The sequence below is a fragment of the Dipodomys merriami genome, unplaced genomic scaffold (assembly GCF_024711535.1).
Source record: "Dipodomys merriami isolate MVZ:Mamm:240054 unplaced genomic scaffold, mDipMer1.0.p SCAF_691, whole genome shotgun sequence".
NCBI lineage: Eukaryota > Metazoa > Chordata > Mammalia > Rodentia > Heteromyidae > Dipodomys > Dipodomys merriami.
In genome coordinates this window covers 349960-366050 of record NW_027206281.1, presented here as the reverse complement: position 1 = coordinate 366050, position 16091 = coordinate 349960, and the positions used below count along the sequence as shown (strand labels likewise).

General features: G+C 57.8%; 1 protein-coding gene across 1 annotated transcript; it reads right to left on the bottom strand.

The window, feature by feature from the left end:
* Positions 1 to 763: 763 nt before the first annotated feature.
* LOC138816344 (uncharacterized) lies at positions 764 to 15117 on the bottom strand. The gene is made up of 3 exons (XM_070006066.1): positions 14688 to 15117; positions 13328 to 13407; positions 764 to 1150 (listed from the first exon to the last, which is right to left on the bottom strand). Exons 1-3 carry the CDS (start codon positions 15115 to 15117, stop codon positions 764 to 766), a joined length of 897 nt encoding a protein of 298 aa, XP_069862167.1.
* Between the last annotated feature and the right edge of the window lie 974 nt (positions 15118 to 16091).

The window sequence follows — 16091 nt, the reverse complement described above, 5'->3', positions numbered from 1 at the left end:
GGAGGCCCTGCTGGTACCCTCTGGGAGGAAGTGGCCATCGCCTCTCGGGGAGCCCTCTTTGAGGGGATCCCCCGATCTAGGGGTGCTGGGGGTGGGTTGCATCTCGAGGAGGGGGAGGGGCTGTCCCGCCATCCCTCACCCCTGGAGAGCCAGGACTTGGGGTGTACCCTGCAGCCCAGCCCCGTGGCTGGGGATGGGGGCGGGAGGCGGTGTGGACCGCCAGAGCTCCTGGTGTCTCCAGCGGGGGTGTGTATGCGTGCGAGCATGTGTGTGTGTGCATGTGCACATGTGCGTGTGCGTGTGGTGCGTGTGCGTGTGTGCGTGTGCGTGTGTGCGTGTGCACTGGGTGGGGACAAAGCTGGTCTGTCCCCATCCACCCCCGCTCAGCCCCGAGCACCGGTGCGGGAACTTTCCAGGATCTGGTTTATGTGTGGGCTCAGAATTTTCTAGAACACGGATCCCGTTAGCAGTTCCTGGGCTGGTTCCAGGTGCTGCCTCCTAGGAAGCTGAGATTGGACGGAAAGACCAGGGCTCAGGGGCTCGGGGGGGCTAGGGGGGCTCGGGGTGCTCGGGGGGGCTCGGGGGGGGCTAGGGGGGCTCGGGGGGCTCGGGGGCGCTAGGGGGCTCAGGGGCTCGGGGGGGCTCGGGGGGCTCGGGGTGCTTGGGGGCGCTAGGGGGGGCTCAGGGGCTCGGGGGGGCTCGGGGTGCTTGGGGGCGCTAGGGGGGGCTCAGGGGCTCAGGGTGCTCGGGGGGCTCGGGGGCGCTAGGGGGGGCTCAGGGGCTCAGGGTGCTCAGGGGGCTTGGGGGGCTCGGGGTCGCTAGGGGGGCTCAGGGGCTCAGGGTGCTCGGGGGGCTTGGGGGCGCTAGGGGGGCTCAGGGGCTCAGGGTGCTCGGGGGGCTCGGGGGCGCTAGGGGGGCTCAGGGGCTCAGGGTGCTCAGGGGGCTTGGGGGGCTCGGGGTCGCTAGGGGGGCTCAGGGGCTCTGGGGCTCGGGGCTCGGGGGGCTCAGGGGCGCTAGGGGGGCTCGGGGGGCTCGGGGGGCTCGGGGGGCTAGGGGGGCTCAGGGGCTCGGGGTGCTCGGGGGGCTCAGGGGCGCGGGGGCTAGGGGGGCTCGGGGGCTGGGGGGGCTCGGGGGCTCGGGGGCTCGGGGGCTAGGGGGCACTAGGGGTGCTCAGGGGCTCGGGGGGGGGCTAGGGGGTCGGGGCTGAGGGGGCTCAGGGGGCTCGGGGGCTCGGGGGGCTCGGGGGGGTATTGGGGGGTTCGGGGGGCTTGGGGGGACGGTTGGGGGGTCTCGGGGGCTGGGGGACTTCGGGGACCGGGCTCGGGCGATGGGGGGGCTCGGGGGTCTCTGTTTCTTGTGCTGATCCCTGGGCAGGGCGAGCCCCGCCCACCTCCAGAGCCCCGCCCCTGCCGCGCTGGCCCCCGCCCACTGCCGGAGCCCCGCCCCCGCTGCGCTGGCCCCGCCCCTCCAGAGCCCCGCCCCCGCCGCGCTGGCCCCCGCCCACCTCCAGAGCCCCGCCCCCGCCGCGCTGGCCCCGCCCACCGCCGGAGCCCCTCACCCCTCACCCCTCACCCCCACGGCCCCCCTCACCCCTCACCCCTCACCCCCACGGCCCCCCTCACCCCTCACCCCTCACCCCTCACCCCCACGGCCCCCCTCACCCCTCACCCCTCACCCCTCACCCCCACGGCCCCCCCTCACCCCTCACCCCTCACCCCTCACCCCCACGGCCCCCCCTCACCCCTCACCCCTCACCCCCACGGCCCCCCTCACCCCTCACCCCTCACCCCTCACCCCGCATCCCCACAGCCCCCCTCACCCCCACGGCCCCCTCAGCCCTCACCCCTCACCCTCACCCCCACAGCCCCCTCACCCCCTCACCCCTCACCCCTCACCCCCCACAGGCCCCCCTCACCCCCTCACCCCTCACCCCTCACCCCCACGGCCCCCTCACCCCTCACCCCCTCACCCCCACGGCCCCCCTCACCCCTCACCCCCTCACCCCTCACCCCTCACCCCCACGGCCCCCCTCACCCCTCACCCCTCACCCCTCACCCCCACGGCCCCCCCTCACCCCTCACCCCTCACCCCTCACCCCCACAGCCCCCCTCACCCCTCACCCCTCACCCCCCACAGCCCCCCTCACCCCTCACCCCTCACCCCCAACAGCCCCCCTCACCCCTCACCCCCAGGGCCCCCCTCAGCCCTCACCCCTCACCCCTCACCCCCACAGCCCCCCCTCACCCCTCACCCCCTCACCCCTCACCCCCACGGCCCCCTCACCCCTCACCCCTCACCCCTCACCCCCACGGCCCCCTCACCCCTCACCCCCTCACCCCCACGGCCCCCCCTCACCCCTCACCCCTCACCCCTCACCCCTCACCCCCACGGCCCCCTCACCCCTCACCCCTCACCCCTCACCCCCACGGCCCCCCTCACCCCTCACCCCTCACCCCTCACCCCCACAGCCCCCCTCACCCCTCACCCCTCACCCCCACAGCCCCCCTCACCCCTCACCCCTCACCCCCACAGCCCCCCTCACCCCTCACCCCCAGGGCCCCCCTCACCCCTCACCCCCCTCACTCCTCACCCCCTCACCCCTCACCCCTCACCCCTCACCCCCACAGCCCCCCTCACCCCCTCACCCCTCACCCCTCACCCCCACGGCCGCCTCACCCCTCACCCCTCACCCCCACGGCCCCCCTCACCCCTCACCCCTCACCCCTCACCCCTCACCCCCACGGCCCCCTCACCCCTCACCCCTCACCCCCACGGCCCCCCTCACCCCTCACCCCTCACCCCTCACCCCTCACCCCTCACCCCCACGGCCCCCTCACCCCTCACCCCCTCACCCCTCACCCCCTCACCCCCACAGCCCCCCTCACCCCTCACCCCCTCACTCCTCACCCCTCACCCCGCATCCCCACAGCCCCCTCTTGGCCTGGTTTTCCTGGAATGGAAACAGAAAATTCCTACCTAGACGGGGGGTGGCGGGCAGGGCCAGGCCTGGTCGCTGGGGCTGGTCACCCCGAAATGGTGTTTGCATGGGGGGGGCGAGGGGACACACTGGGCCCTGTTTTCTTTTTTTTTTTTTTTGGTCGGCCGTGGGGCTTGAACTCTGGGCCTGGGTGCTGTCCCTCAGCTCTTCAGCTCAAGGCGAGCACTCTACCACTTGAGCTACAGCGCCACTTTTATTGTAAAGATACTATACAGAGGGTTACAGTTACATGAGTGAGGTAATGAGTACACTTCCTCTTGAACATTGTTACCCCCTCCATTGTTTTCCCCCTACCATCCCCTCCCTCCCTCCCTTCCCCAAAGTTCTTTTTTTTTTTTTTTTGATTGTGATTAAGTGATTACTTAATTTCTGGAAATTCACAGTATTGTGGAATAATGATGCTCGTTTAAAGTCACAAGTTCATTCTAACTTTCCTGGAGCAAATTGTCTATCACAGTCTGTAATATATAACGGTGCTCACATGTTATATACCATATATGTGATCAGCAGCATGGGGATATTTAGTAGTGGTTCAACCAGATGAGTGGGAGTTCTTTGTTTCTTAAGTCCTGTTAGTTTTGTTGTATCACCTAACATTTTGGATTTAGCATCCACTTATCAGGGAGACCATGTACTGTTTGTCTCTTCGTTCTTGGCTTACCTCGCTCAACATGATTCCTTCTAGCTCCATCCATTTCCCTGCAAATGCCATTATTTTGTCATTTCTAATGGCTGCATAATATTCCATTGTGTATAGATACCACGATTTTTGGATCCATTCATCTGTGGTGGGGCATCTAGGTTGTTTCCATATCCTAGCTATTGCGAACAGTGCTGCAATAAACATGGAGGTGCACGTGTCCTTGTATATTGGTTCCTGTTGTTCAGGGTAGATGCCTAGAAGTGGTATGACTGGGTCGTAAGGGAGGTCAATCTTTAGCTTTCTAAGGACCCTCCAGACTGCTTTCCAAAGTGGTTGTATGAGTGTACATTCCCACCAGCAGTGTAATAGCGTTCCTCGTTCTCCACATCCCCTCCAGCATTTGTCGTTGGCTGATTTGTGGATGTGGGACATTCTGACTGGGGTAAGGTGGTATCTCAGGGTTGTCTTTATTTGCATTTCCTTCACCACCAGGGATGATGAACATTTCCTCATGTGTTTCTTTGCCATTTTTATTTCTTCATTTGAGAAGTCCCTCTTTAGTTCCCTTGCCCATTTAGTAATTGGTTTGTTGGGTTTGGGAGGGATTAGTTTCTTGAGTTCCCTGTATATACAGGATGTTAACCCCTTGTCTGATATATTGCTGGTAAATATTTTTTCCCAATTAGTTGGTTGTCTTTCTAGCTTGGTTGCGATAGATTTAGCTGTGCAGAAGCTTTTTGTTTTAAGGTAGTCCCATTTGTCGAGTCTCTCTCCAATTTGTTGTGACCCTGGGACTCTGTTCAGGAAGTTCCTTCCTGTGCCTATTAGTTCAAGTGTCTCTCCTACTCTGTCCTGCAGTAGTTTCAGAGATTCAGGTTTAATGTTAAGGTCTTTAATCCATTTTGAGTTGATGTTGGTGCATGGTGATAGGCTGGGGTCCACTTTTAGTTTTCTGCATGTGGCTGCCCAGTTTTCCCAGCACCAGTGGTTGAAGAGGCTGTGTTTCTTCCATTGTATGTCTTTGGCTCCTTTGTCGAATATCAGCTGGCTGTAGGCCTGTGGATTTATTTCTTGATCTTCTGTTCCATTGGTCTTCGGGTCTGTTTTTGTGCCAGTACCATGCTGTCTTTGTTATTATAGCTCTGTAGTAGAGTTTGAAGTTCGGCATGGATAGCCCTCCCATATTGTCTTTATCCCCTAGAATTGTTTTGGCTATTCTAGGTCTTTTGTTGTTCCATATGAATTTTTGGACTTTTCTGTATTTCAGTGATGTACGTCATTGGGATTTTAATAGGAATTGCGTTGAATTTGTATATTAGTTTTGGAAGTATTACCATCTTTACTATATTAAGTCGGCCTATCCAGGAGCATGGGAGGTCTTTCCATTTCCTAGTGTCTTCTGCAATTTCTTTCTTTAACTTTTTATAGTTCTCATTAAATAGTTCTTTTACATCTTTGGTTAGGTTAATTCCTAAATATTTTATTTTTCGGGAGGTTATTGTGAATGGGGTTGCTCCCTTTATTTCCCTCTCTTCCTGTACATTATCAGTGTATAGGAAGGCAACTGATTTTTGTGGGTTTATTTTGTATCCTGCTATTTTGCCGAAGTGATTTATGATTTCTAAGAGTTTGGGGATGGAGTTTTTGGGATCGTGGAGGTATAGTATCATGTCGTCTGCAAAAAGGGATAGTTTAACTTCTTCTTTCCCTATGCGGATCCCTTTAATGTCTTTTTCTTGCCTTATTGCCCTGGCTAAGGGTTCTAGGACTATATTGAAGAGGAGTGGAGACAGTGGGCATCCTTGCCTTGTTCCTGATTTTAGAAGAATTGGTTGTAGCTTTTCCCCATTAAGTATAATATTGGCTATTGGTCTGTCATAAATGGCTTTTATTGTTTTTAGAAATGTTCCTTCTATTCCTATTTTCTCCAGAGCTTTTAGCATGAATGAATGTTGAATTTTGTCAAAGGCCTTTTCTGCATCTGTAGCGATAATCATATGATTCTTGACCTTGGCTCTGTTGATATGTTGGATTACATTTATTGACTTACGTATGTTAAACCATCCCTGTGTCTCTGGGATGAAGCCTACCTGGTCATAGTGAATTATTTTTTTTATGTGTTTCTGGATTCTGTTAGCTAGAATCTTGTTAAGGATCTTTGCATCTGTGTTCATCAAGGAGATTGGCCTGTAATTCTCCTTTTTGGTTGGGTCTTTGCCTGGTTTGGGGATGAGTGTGATATTGGCTTCGTAGAATGAGTTTGGGATAGCTCCTTCCTTCTCTGTTTCTCTGAAGAGCTTGAGGAGTATGGGTATTAGTTCTTGTTTAAAGGTCTTATAGAATTCTGCTGTGAATCCATCTGGTCCTGGGCTTTTTTTTGTTGGAAGACTTTTGATAGCTTCCTGTATCTCGTTATAGGATATTGGCTTATTTAATTGGTTAACTTCTTCTTTGCTCAGTTTGGGCAACTTGTATTTTTCTAAAAATGCATCCATTTCTGCCCGATTTTCTTCCTTTAGAGAGTATAGCTTTTGAAAGTAGTCTGTTAGAATTGTTTGGATATCTTGGGTACTTGTTGTGATGTTTCCCGTGGCATCCCTAATCCTATTAATATGGGTTTCCTCTCTTCTTTTTTTAATTAATCTAGCCAATGGGCCATCAATTTTGTTTATTTTTTCAAAGAACCAGCTTTTTGTTTGGTTTATTTTGGTTATGGTTTTCTGATTTTCTAATTGGTTAATCTCTGCTTTTAATTTGGTTATCTGGCTTCGTCTAGTAGCTTTAGGTCCCATTTTTTCTTATTTTTCTAGCTGTTTTAATTGCAACATGAGATTATTTACTTGGTCTGTCTCCATTCTCTTGATGTGGGCCCTGAGGGCAATAAATTTGCCCCTCAGGACTGCTTTTGCTATGTCCCACAAGTTTCTTTGTGAGGTGTTTTCATTTTCATTGAGTTGTAGGAAATGCTTTATTTCTTCTCTGATCTCTTCTGTTATCCAGGCATTGTTAAGGAGTGTGCTGTTCAATTTCCATGTATTAGAGAAATTTCTGCGGTATGCTTTGTTATTGAGAGCTAGCTTGATTCCACTGTGGTCAGATAGGATACAGGGGATTAGGTCGATCCCTTTGTATTTGCTTAAGTTCCTTGCATGAACTATGATATGGTCTATTTTGGAGAAAGTTCCGTGAGCTGCTGAGAAGAATGTGTACTGTGTTGTTTTAGGGTGAAATACTCGGTAGATGTCAGTTAATTCCGCTTGAAGTATGGCCTCTCTTAATTCGGTAGCTTCTTTGCCAATCCTCTGGTTGGTAGACCTGTCCTTTGGCGAGAGTGTTGTGTTAAAGTCTCCTAGTATTATCGTATTGGGATCTATTTTATTCTGTAAGTTTGAGAGCATTTGTTTGACATATCTGGGTGCACCAATATTTGGGGCATATAAGTTGATGATGGTTATATCCTCCTCTTGGATTGTTCCCTTTATTAATATTTAGTGTCCGTCCTTGTCTTTCTGTACTGATTTTAATGAAAAGTTTATTTTGTCAGATATCAGGATAGCTACACCTGCTTTCTTACTGGGGGCGTTTGATTGGTAGATCCTTTTCCACCCCTTCACTCTGAGTTTGTTTGTATGTTTGGCTGAGAGGTGGGTCTCCTGAAGGCAACAGATGGATGGGTCTTGTTTTCTGATCCAGTCCTCAGTTCGTTTTAATTGGCGAATTCAGCCCATTTATATTAAGAGAAAGTATAGAGAGATGCATTGTTGTCCCTGCCATTCCGTTTTCCTAAGTTTTTCTTTTTTCCTTTCCTCCTGTGCTTGCTCAGTTAGACTTTGAGTAACGCCTGTTTGGGGCAGGCCCCAGTTCCTGGTTGCTTTCTTCAGGTTGTGTCCCCCCTCTTAGAATTCTTTGTAATGCTGGCTTAATGTTTATGTATTCATTTAGTTTTTCTTTGCTATTAAAAGTTTTCAGTTCTCCATCGAATGTGAATGCTAGCTTTGCCGGGTAGATCAGTCTGGGTTGGCAGTTATTGGCTCTCAGGGCTCGTATGGTGCTTTCCCAGGCTTTTCTTGCATTCATTGTTTGTGTGGAGAGATCTGCAGTAATTCTTATTTTTTTCCCGTTGTAGTATAGCTCCTTCTTCATTTTTGCTGCATGCAGGATTGTTTCCTTATTATTCAGATCTATCATTTTTACTATAATGTGTCTAGAAGTGTTTCTCCTGGGGTCTTGCTTGTTGGGTGTTCGATAAGCTTTTGTGATGTAGTTAAGATGGTCATTTTTGAGGTGGGGAAAATTTTCATTGATTATATTGTTAAATAGGTGTTGCATTCCCTTGCTCTGGAATTCCTCACCTTCGTCCACTCCAATTATGCGAAGGTTAAATTTTTTAGCATTATCTGCTTGCTCTTGAATATCCCTTTGGTTTAATTTGAGTGATTTTTCCATATCTGTCACTTTTTGGTCCAGTTGGTGTATTCTGTCTTCTGTATCTGACACTCTACCTTCCATTTCATTCACTCTGTTGACAGTGGCTTCTATTGTGGTTTGCATGGAGGAAATGGATCCCTTTATGGATTCAATGTTGGTTCTCAGAGTACTGATCTCACCTCTCAATGAGGTATGCATTACCTCTAATTTGGCGTTTATCTCACTTCTTACTGAGGTTTGTGCAGCTTCTATTTTTGCATGCATCTCTTGTTTGATACCCTGTATCTCTTTGGATAGTTCATCCTTGTGCTCTTTCAATTTCTGATCAATTTCTCGCTTTATTTCTTGAGTCATTGCCTCCAGCAACCCTTGGAAGTAGCTTTTGTCTTCCATTCCTGCTTTGCTCCCACTGGGGCTCTCCCCTGCGTGGCTGCTGGCTTTTGAGGTGAGCTTGCTGTCCTGGGTGGTGGTAAATCTTGTAATTTTTCTCTGTGATTTTTGCATGGGGGTTCAGGAGACTGATCTGCAATTTTGTTTTGGTGTGTCTGTCTTTGCTTGGTTGCTGATTCTGTATTGGTAGAGAGAGTCTGGGTTCTGTTGGGAGCCTATTTCCAGCTGCTATTCTGACTTACTTAGGATTCTCAGCTCTCTGCTGTAGATTGCTGGCAGTTCCCGCCTTTGGAAGGGTTGAGCAGCCTAGACTGCTCGTGTTTGCTCCTACGGGTGCTCTTGTGAAGAACAGATGCTCTGGATGCACTCTCCCAAATGCTGGAGTCTGCTATGGGCTCCTGATGTGTTTTTGTTTGTTTGTTTGGGGCTGGTTGTGGGCTTGAACTCTAGGTTTGGGTGCTGTCCCTCAGCTTTTCAGCTCAAGGCTGGCACCCTACCGTTTGAGCCACAGCACCACTTCTGGCCCTTTTTGCTTTTGTGATGCTGAGGAATCAGATCCAGGGCCTCATACATCCAAGACTATCACTCTATTGCTGAGCCGCCTTAACAGTCTGAGCTCCTGCTTACTATCAGGTGCTGGCAGCCTGTGTTGCCCAATTTCCAGCCTAGGGTATATGGGTGGAGTTTTGGTGGGGTTTGGGCTTCTCTTGTCCTGGGCCTCCAGGTCTTTTGTTGTCTCAGGCGTGCTTCCCGGGGGAGTGTTGTTTCCTGGTTTTCTCCCCTCTGTTGAGGCGTATGTTCAGCTTTTTACTTCAATTGGGAGGAGTTGGTTGTGTTGTTCAGGCGCCGGATCCCCAGGCCTGGTTCCGGCCCCAGCCTGGAGCGCGCTTGTTAGGCCTGTGCTGATGTGTATACCACCTAGGTTATGCAGCCTGGGGTACATAGTTCAAATTTCTTCTACTGTTGGTAGTCTTGACCCAGGGGCGCTGTTCCTGGCTTGGGCATTTAAGCTCCCTTCCAGGGGTGCTCTTGCTCTAGCCTGGCCAGCTGAGTGTGCTCCACTGGCTGGTAGAGCTCTCAAACAGTTCCCAGTTTTAGTGGGTCCTGTGGTCCGGGTGCTGGGGTAGGGAGTCTAGGTCAGGGTCTGGGGATTCCCTCCAGCTCTGGTCTCCCTTGAGGGATACACTTCCCCTGTGGGGTACCCACCCTGGAGCTGGTTGTTTCTGTGTGGTGTAGGTCGTCAGTTGTTGTTGCAATCCGGGCTGGGTTGGGCGGTGGTGGCTCTGTGTGATTCTTTTCTGTCTCCGCCTCTGTTGAAGCTGTCGGGTCAAAAGTGTCCACGCTCAGGCAGCTTCTTCTCGGTACCTCTGGGGCCCGGGTGGCCCAGCCAGGTCGCTGCGATCGCGATCGGGCGGGCAGGTGGTCTGCAGACAGGACCCTTTGTCGCGCTGCTGGTGCCGAGCGGCTTTGGCGGGATGGAGCCTCTCTGCTCGGGTGGAGAGTGAGGGGTGGGGGTGGGATCCTCGTGGAGACTCCCGGCTGGTAGGTTTCTCTGTTCTTGGCGATCCGTTGTTCTGCAAACCAGTACCTGGTGTTCTGCAAGCGGCCCCCTGTGTCTCTGCTGTGTCTCTGGGGCTCCCCCAGCCCCCGCCGGGCCGGCTGGCCTGCGGCTTGGCGCGCTGCCGCGCGGCCAGTAAAGGTTGGGGGAGGGGTCTTCGCTTTTCTCTGTTCTGAAATTCTTCTTTTCCTCTCTTTCTTTTTTTGTTATTCTCCGCCTCTGGTTTTTCTCTGAGTGTTCGTCTTTTTGTTGTTGTCGGTCTCTTGGGGAGATTAAGCGTTGGAACTGGAACTCTCTTTTTGGTTGGAGAGCGCTGTGGCGTTTCCCTACTGCCCCGTCGCCATCTTGGTCCCCCCTCTGGGCCCTGTTTTCATTTGTCTCTGTGCTGTTGAGAAATACACTCTTCCCCCGCCCCCCCCGGAAGGAAGAGGACAGATGGGGGCGTCTGGAGGTGGGTGGAGGGCCAGCGCGGCCCCGGACCTGCACGTGTTTGTGGAATGAAGGAATGAGTGGAAAACTGGACAGAGCCGCCCCCCCCCCGCACATCCGCCTCTCGGGGGTGACTGGAACCCCGGGCCCGGTGCTGGGACGGGGTCCCCCTTCTACCTTTCCATCCTCGCACCCGCCACCCCCCCCTGTGGGCTTCTTTGCCCTTCCCCCAGATTTGTGTTGCTTCTCTTCTCTGCCTTTGAGGGGTTCATCCTGACCCCCTCTCCCCTGGGAGTCACCCCCACCCCATCCTGCACCACCCACTCCTCTCTAGGAGGAGGGGGCCCCTACATTTCTGCTCCTGAACCCCTCCCCTCCGTGTGCCCACCTTTGCCAGCCGCCCAGGGCTGACCATCGTCTGCAGAGAGCTCCCCGCGATCTGTCCTGGGAAGGAGGCCGTGTGGAGGCCCGGCCTCCACTGCGGGGCCTCCCTTGTGGCTCCGCATGCCTCTGGGTCCCACCGTCCAGACCAGACCTACTCTGCTGCCGCGTGTCCTGGCCGCGGCTCTCGGGGTGTCCCGTGCGTCCTGGCGCTGGTGATCATTCGTTTAGATCCATTTCATGCGTGGGCAAGGATTCGGGTCCATTTCCTTTCTTATCAGAGGGCCGCTCTCCAGGGAACACTCCTATGCTAACTGCAAAGCCCTGCTGGCCCTCAGGCAGGGAAACAAGGAGCCCTCTCCCTCCCTTGAGGCCGCGTGGGCCTCAGAGGGGCTCGATGACCAAGAAAAGACCCACGTGGGGCCCGGGGGACAGTCGTGAGCCCCGGAATCAGCCAGGCCAGGGCAAAGCTAAGAAGTGGAGGAGGCCCAAGTCCTCAGTGTCTAGTCTTTGGACAAAGCCCACGGATCCCAGTCCGGGGTGGGGGGTGGGGGGAGGGGGTCTTAGTTTCTACTAAAAACGTTTGTTCTCGGTGCTTAGGGTGCTTAGTGAAGATGGAAGTCTTGGTGCCAGGAGGAGATCAGAGGCGTTGGAGTCACAACCTGAGCCTCCGTTTCATGCGGGCCGGGGAGCCGGGCTCTGGGGGTGTGTGTGTGGGGGGGTGTAGCAGGGGGACCCCAAGGCGAGGCCGGGGCCGAATGGCGGCTGCCCCTGGAGGAAGGACCTCTGGAGCAGGTCTGGGTGAGTTGGGGCAGAAGGGACCGCAGGAGGGTGCTTCTGAGCTCAGCATCCACGGCTCATCTGGGGCGAGGGGCCCTGCGTGTCTGCCTCTGCCTGGACAAAAATAGCACCAATGAAAAAGCTTCTGATTCTGGCCCCCTCCCCCCCCCCCCGTCCCCAGGGCCCTGAGGCCCGGCCATCGCATGGGTCTAGCCTGGGAATGACCCCCCAATACGGGTCATTCGTCCACCTGGAGTTGGGTTCTTTCTCACGCGGCTCTGCCGCCGCTGCTCCGGCTGGCTCCGGCTCTCCGGCCGTCATCAGCCGCCGGTGGCTGGGGAGGGCACCCAGCTCTTTGATCAGGGAGGGGGACGCTGCCCCTGGGTGTCCCTCGTGGGCCGGGGGGGCTCAGAGGTCCAGGCAGAGGGGGAGATTGTGGCTCTACGCACCGAGTTTGGGGGACACCACCCTGCGTGGGCCCCATCGGCGGTGATCCTTGGCTTCAGGGGACCCCTTGGGAGCTGGCTCTGAGGCTGCTCGCCGCTGGTCCCCGTCCTGGGGACCCCCCGTGCCCCCTCTGCCCCGTGACCCTCTTCTGCCCATGAGACCCCCCTCAACGTGAGCACCTGTCTCCCCCTGCCCCCCCGCGCGCCCCACCCCTGCTTCCCGGTAAGAGCCACACTTGGCCATTGGACTTCTCCTGGAATTAAGAGGCCCAGCCCTGGGTCAGTCAGACAGACAGACAGACAGACGGACAGATGGACAGATGGACAGTCTCTGCCGCCAGGCTCTTGGGCAAGAGAAGGCTCGCGGGGGGATTCCGGGCAGAGGAAGATTACGCGGGAGTTGGCAGCCTTTGGTGGCTAGGAGGCAAAGCCCCTCCCATTTTCTTCCCCTTCCTCGTTCATGCCCCCTCCCACCATGCTAGTGGGTGGGGCCGACACCTGGGGTCCACGCTGACACGTCAGGGAGGGGGACCCGATTTGTCCAGCAACCGCACAACCACCAGTATGCCTGGGAACCAGAGAGCTGGCCAGGCTCCGCGCCAGGGGCACGTACACGTCCCGTTGTCCCCCCTCCCCCTGCCCCCCGCACACGTCCCGTTGTCCCCCCCTCCCCCCTGCCCCCCGCCCCCCCCAGCCGTCAAATCGTCCGCGGCACGGCCCCTTCCGCTGGGTGACAAAATCCCTACTCATCCTTCAAGCCCCAGCTCAGGCCGCAATCCCTCGGGGGAGGTTCGTTCCGCCCCGTGGGCCCCCAGCTCCCCGCCTTCTCCCCCCCCCCCACACCCGGCCCCCCGTGAGCCCAGAGCCCCCCTGCGCGGCCCCCGCGGGCCCGTCTTTGCACTCATGTTGAAATGTCTCTCTTCCCTTCTAGACAGTAGTAAGCGTTTTGGGAAGGACGCCTGGACTGGCTTCTCGCCGTGGCCCGCTGCGCCTTCTGCTCCCAGCCCCCCCATCCGGGCTCGCCCCGGGCCCCCTCCCTCCCCCGAGCCCCGAGGGGGCGCGGCTGGACGGGGCACACCGCGGGGGGGGGGGCGTGTGTCTCAGAACCCGTTGGTCTTGGAACCCTTTACAAAGGTCGGCGGCGGCGGGCCCGGAGGACCACGGGGAACGCACGGGGCCCACGGAAGCCCGTGGCCTCACAGATGAAGACCCTTCTTCCCTTAACGTCACGGGAAGATAGTGGTGATCTCACTCGGGGCTGCAGGCGTGCACACCTCCGATTTCGCCGCCTTCTTCCTCCTCCAAGCGAGCATGGAGGCGAGGAGCGCGGGCTTAGCTTCGGCAGGTGGGTTTCCTGCGGTCAGCACCGCAGAAAGGTGTTGGGCTAAATGCTCCTCGGCTGCAGGAGGCGCTGGGGGGGGTCACGGGTGCTGCCTGCCTGCGGTGGGCTTGGTCGCACCCCACTTCCGTTCCCCTCCCCTCCCCCTTCCCTGCCGGAGCGGGCAGGGGAAAGGACCGCGCCCCGCCCCACAAACTACCCCCAAGCCTTGTGAGCCGCACCACCTCTCGGTTGCTGGAAGATGCCTGTACTCTTGCATCTGCTGCTTCCCTCGTGTGTGTGTGTGTGTGTGTGTGTGTGTGTGTGTGTGTGTGTGTGCGTGTGTGTGAGACCCTCTCTGGTGTCTCTGTGAGGATGCTCGGCCTTACACAGATACGCAGCCACAAAGGGAGACCCGCCCCGCTGTCACCCTTTGAGACGACGTCAGAGCGTGGCGCGCGCCGCTGTGGCTGCCGTGGCCGCCGTGGCCGTGGCCTCCCCCGGCCCCGCCGTGGCCCGCCGGGGAGGGGGGGCTTCTTGGGTTCGAGACCCATCTTCTGCCCCCTCCCCCCCGCCTCTGCGAAGTTGTGTCGACATCATACATTAGCCATTTGGAAAATAACCGTGCAGAAGGGATCTCTTACGGGCGGCCAGGGGGCGAAAGTGAGCCCCCGGCCATCACGCCGCAGACGCGCCTACCCTGGGGCCGGGAGGGGGCGCACGCGGCCCGGGGTCCAAATTAAGAACTTGCTTTCAAAAGCCAGGGTTCTTATCAATGGCAAAAAATAAATAACTAAAGGTAAGACTGACCAATGGCAGCGCCCCCCCCCCAGCCGCCTCCCACGCCGCTTGCCGCTCGGCTCCATTCGGAGAAAATGACACCAAATACCAAAGTCTGTAGAATCAGAGACTAGACATTGTTCAAGGAGAGGGCTAGGCGTCCCCGGAGAGGGGGTCCGTGGCCACGTCCCCTCGCCCCGACCCCTGTGGCTCTGGTTGGACGTTCAACCTTTACGAAGACCTCCGGCCGGGGTGGGGGTGGGGTGATGTCCCCCCTTCCCTCCCCCTCCCCCCCCCCCCGTGAGCTGCGAGGGCTGCCCACCCACCTTTCCTGTTCGACATTGGCGTGTCAACTTGGTGGCCAGCAGGGGCAGTGTAGCTTTATTATGAAAATAGTTTTGACCGGGCTGAACCGGTTTAGCCCAGAGGGGGGCGGCGCGTGGGGGAGGAGGACATTCTGAAGACTCCTTTTTTGGGGGTGCAAGCTGGCTGGCCCAGCGGCTTCCCCCTGGCACGCAGGCGTGCGGCAGCCATACCTTGCCACGTGGGTCTGTTCCACTCCGAATGTGAACGGTGGCCCGCTGGGCGTACAGGGGGCCCCTCAGGGTGGCGGGGTGGCGGGGAAGGGGAGGTCGGCCCAGCGGGGTGTCCTCCGTGCTGTGAACTTCTTGGATCCTGGCTCTGAACTTTGCCCTCTGGGCCTCGTGTCCGGGATGGCGGGACACGCGCGCCCCTAGCCTCGGTTTCTTGGGGCGGGCCCCTCAGGGTCGGCGTGGCTGGCTGGCGGCCGCTCGGTCGCTTCCCGGCTGCGTGGGGCCGAGCGTGGGGCCGAGCGGTGCTGGCCAGGCTTCCCGGGATCTTCTCCGTGGCGTAGACCCCGGCGTCATCATGGTGGGGTGGGGGGGACAGGCGGGCCCGGGCCCGGGGTGGGGCTGGGGCAGGGCATCCCTGGGCGAAGCCCGGCATGGCTGGTCCCGAGGACAGAGCGTGACCCCCAGCCCCGTGTGCCCCGCTGGGGGACGCCCAGCGGCTCTGGGAGAGGGGACCCGGGGAAGGGACCCGGGGGACAGCTAGGCTGGCCGTGCCGGCTTCCCCTCTGGCCGGCGGGGGCCGGGAGGGTGGGGTCGTGACCCCCACGCGGGGCCACCCTCCCGGGAGGGCCGGGAGGGGCCCTGGGGGGAGCCACGCGCCCCTCTGACTGGCTCTCGGGTCACCCCTCCCTCCATCCCTTCCCCACGGACCCCATTCCACTCAAACATCCACTATTCGCCCCCCCCCCAGCCCTGGGGCCCAGGGCCACGGATGGACCCCGCGGCAGAACCTGAAGAGCAGCATTTTGCAATGGCCAGCTGGCATTTAGACAGCCGCTGGACAGAGCACCGGACAGGGCACCGGACAGACCACCAGACAGGGCACCGGACAGACCACCGGACAGGGCACCGGACAGACCACCGGACAGACCACTGGACAGGCCATGGGAACAGGCCACCAGACAGACCACCGGACAGGGCACCAGACAGACCACTGGACAGGCCACTGGACAGGCCACTGGACAGGGCACTAGACAGACCACTGGACAGATCGCCAGACAGGCTGCCAGACAGGGCACCGGACAGGGCACCAGACAGACCAGTGGACAGGGCACTGGACATGCCACTGGACAGACTACTGGATAGGCCACTGGATGGGCCACCAGACAGGCCACTAGATAGGGCACCAGACAGGTCACTGGATAGAGCCACCAGACCAGCCACCAGGCAGGCCACGGGACAGGCCACGGGACAGGCCACCAGGCAGGCCACCGGGGAAGAGGCCACGGGACAGGCCACGGGACAGGCCACCGGGCAGGCCACCGGGCAGGCCACCGGGGAAGAGGCCAGCCAGGTCTTCTGGAGTGGCAGTGCTGGGGCTCTGAGGCGGCGGTGGCATGGGTCATGGGT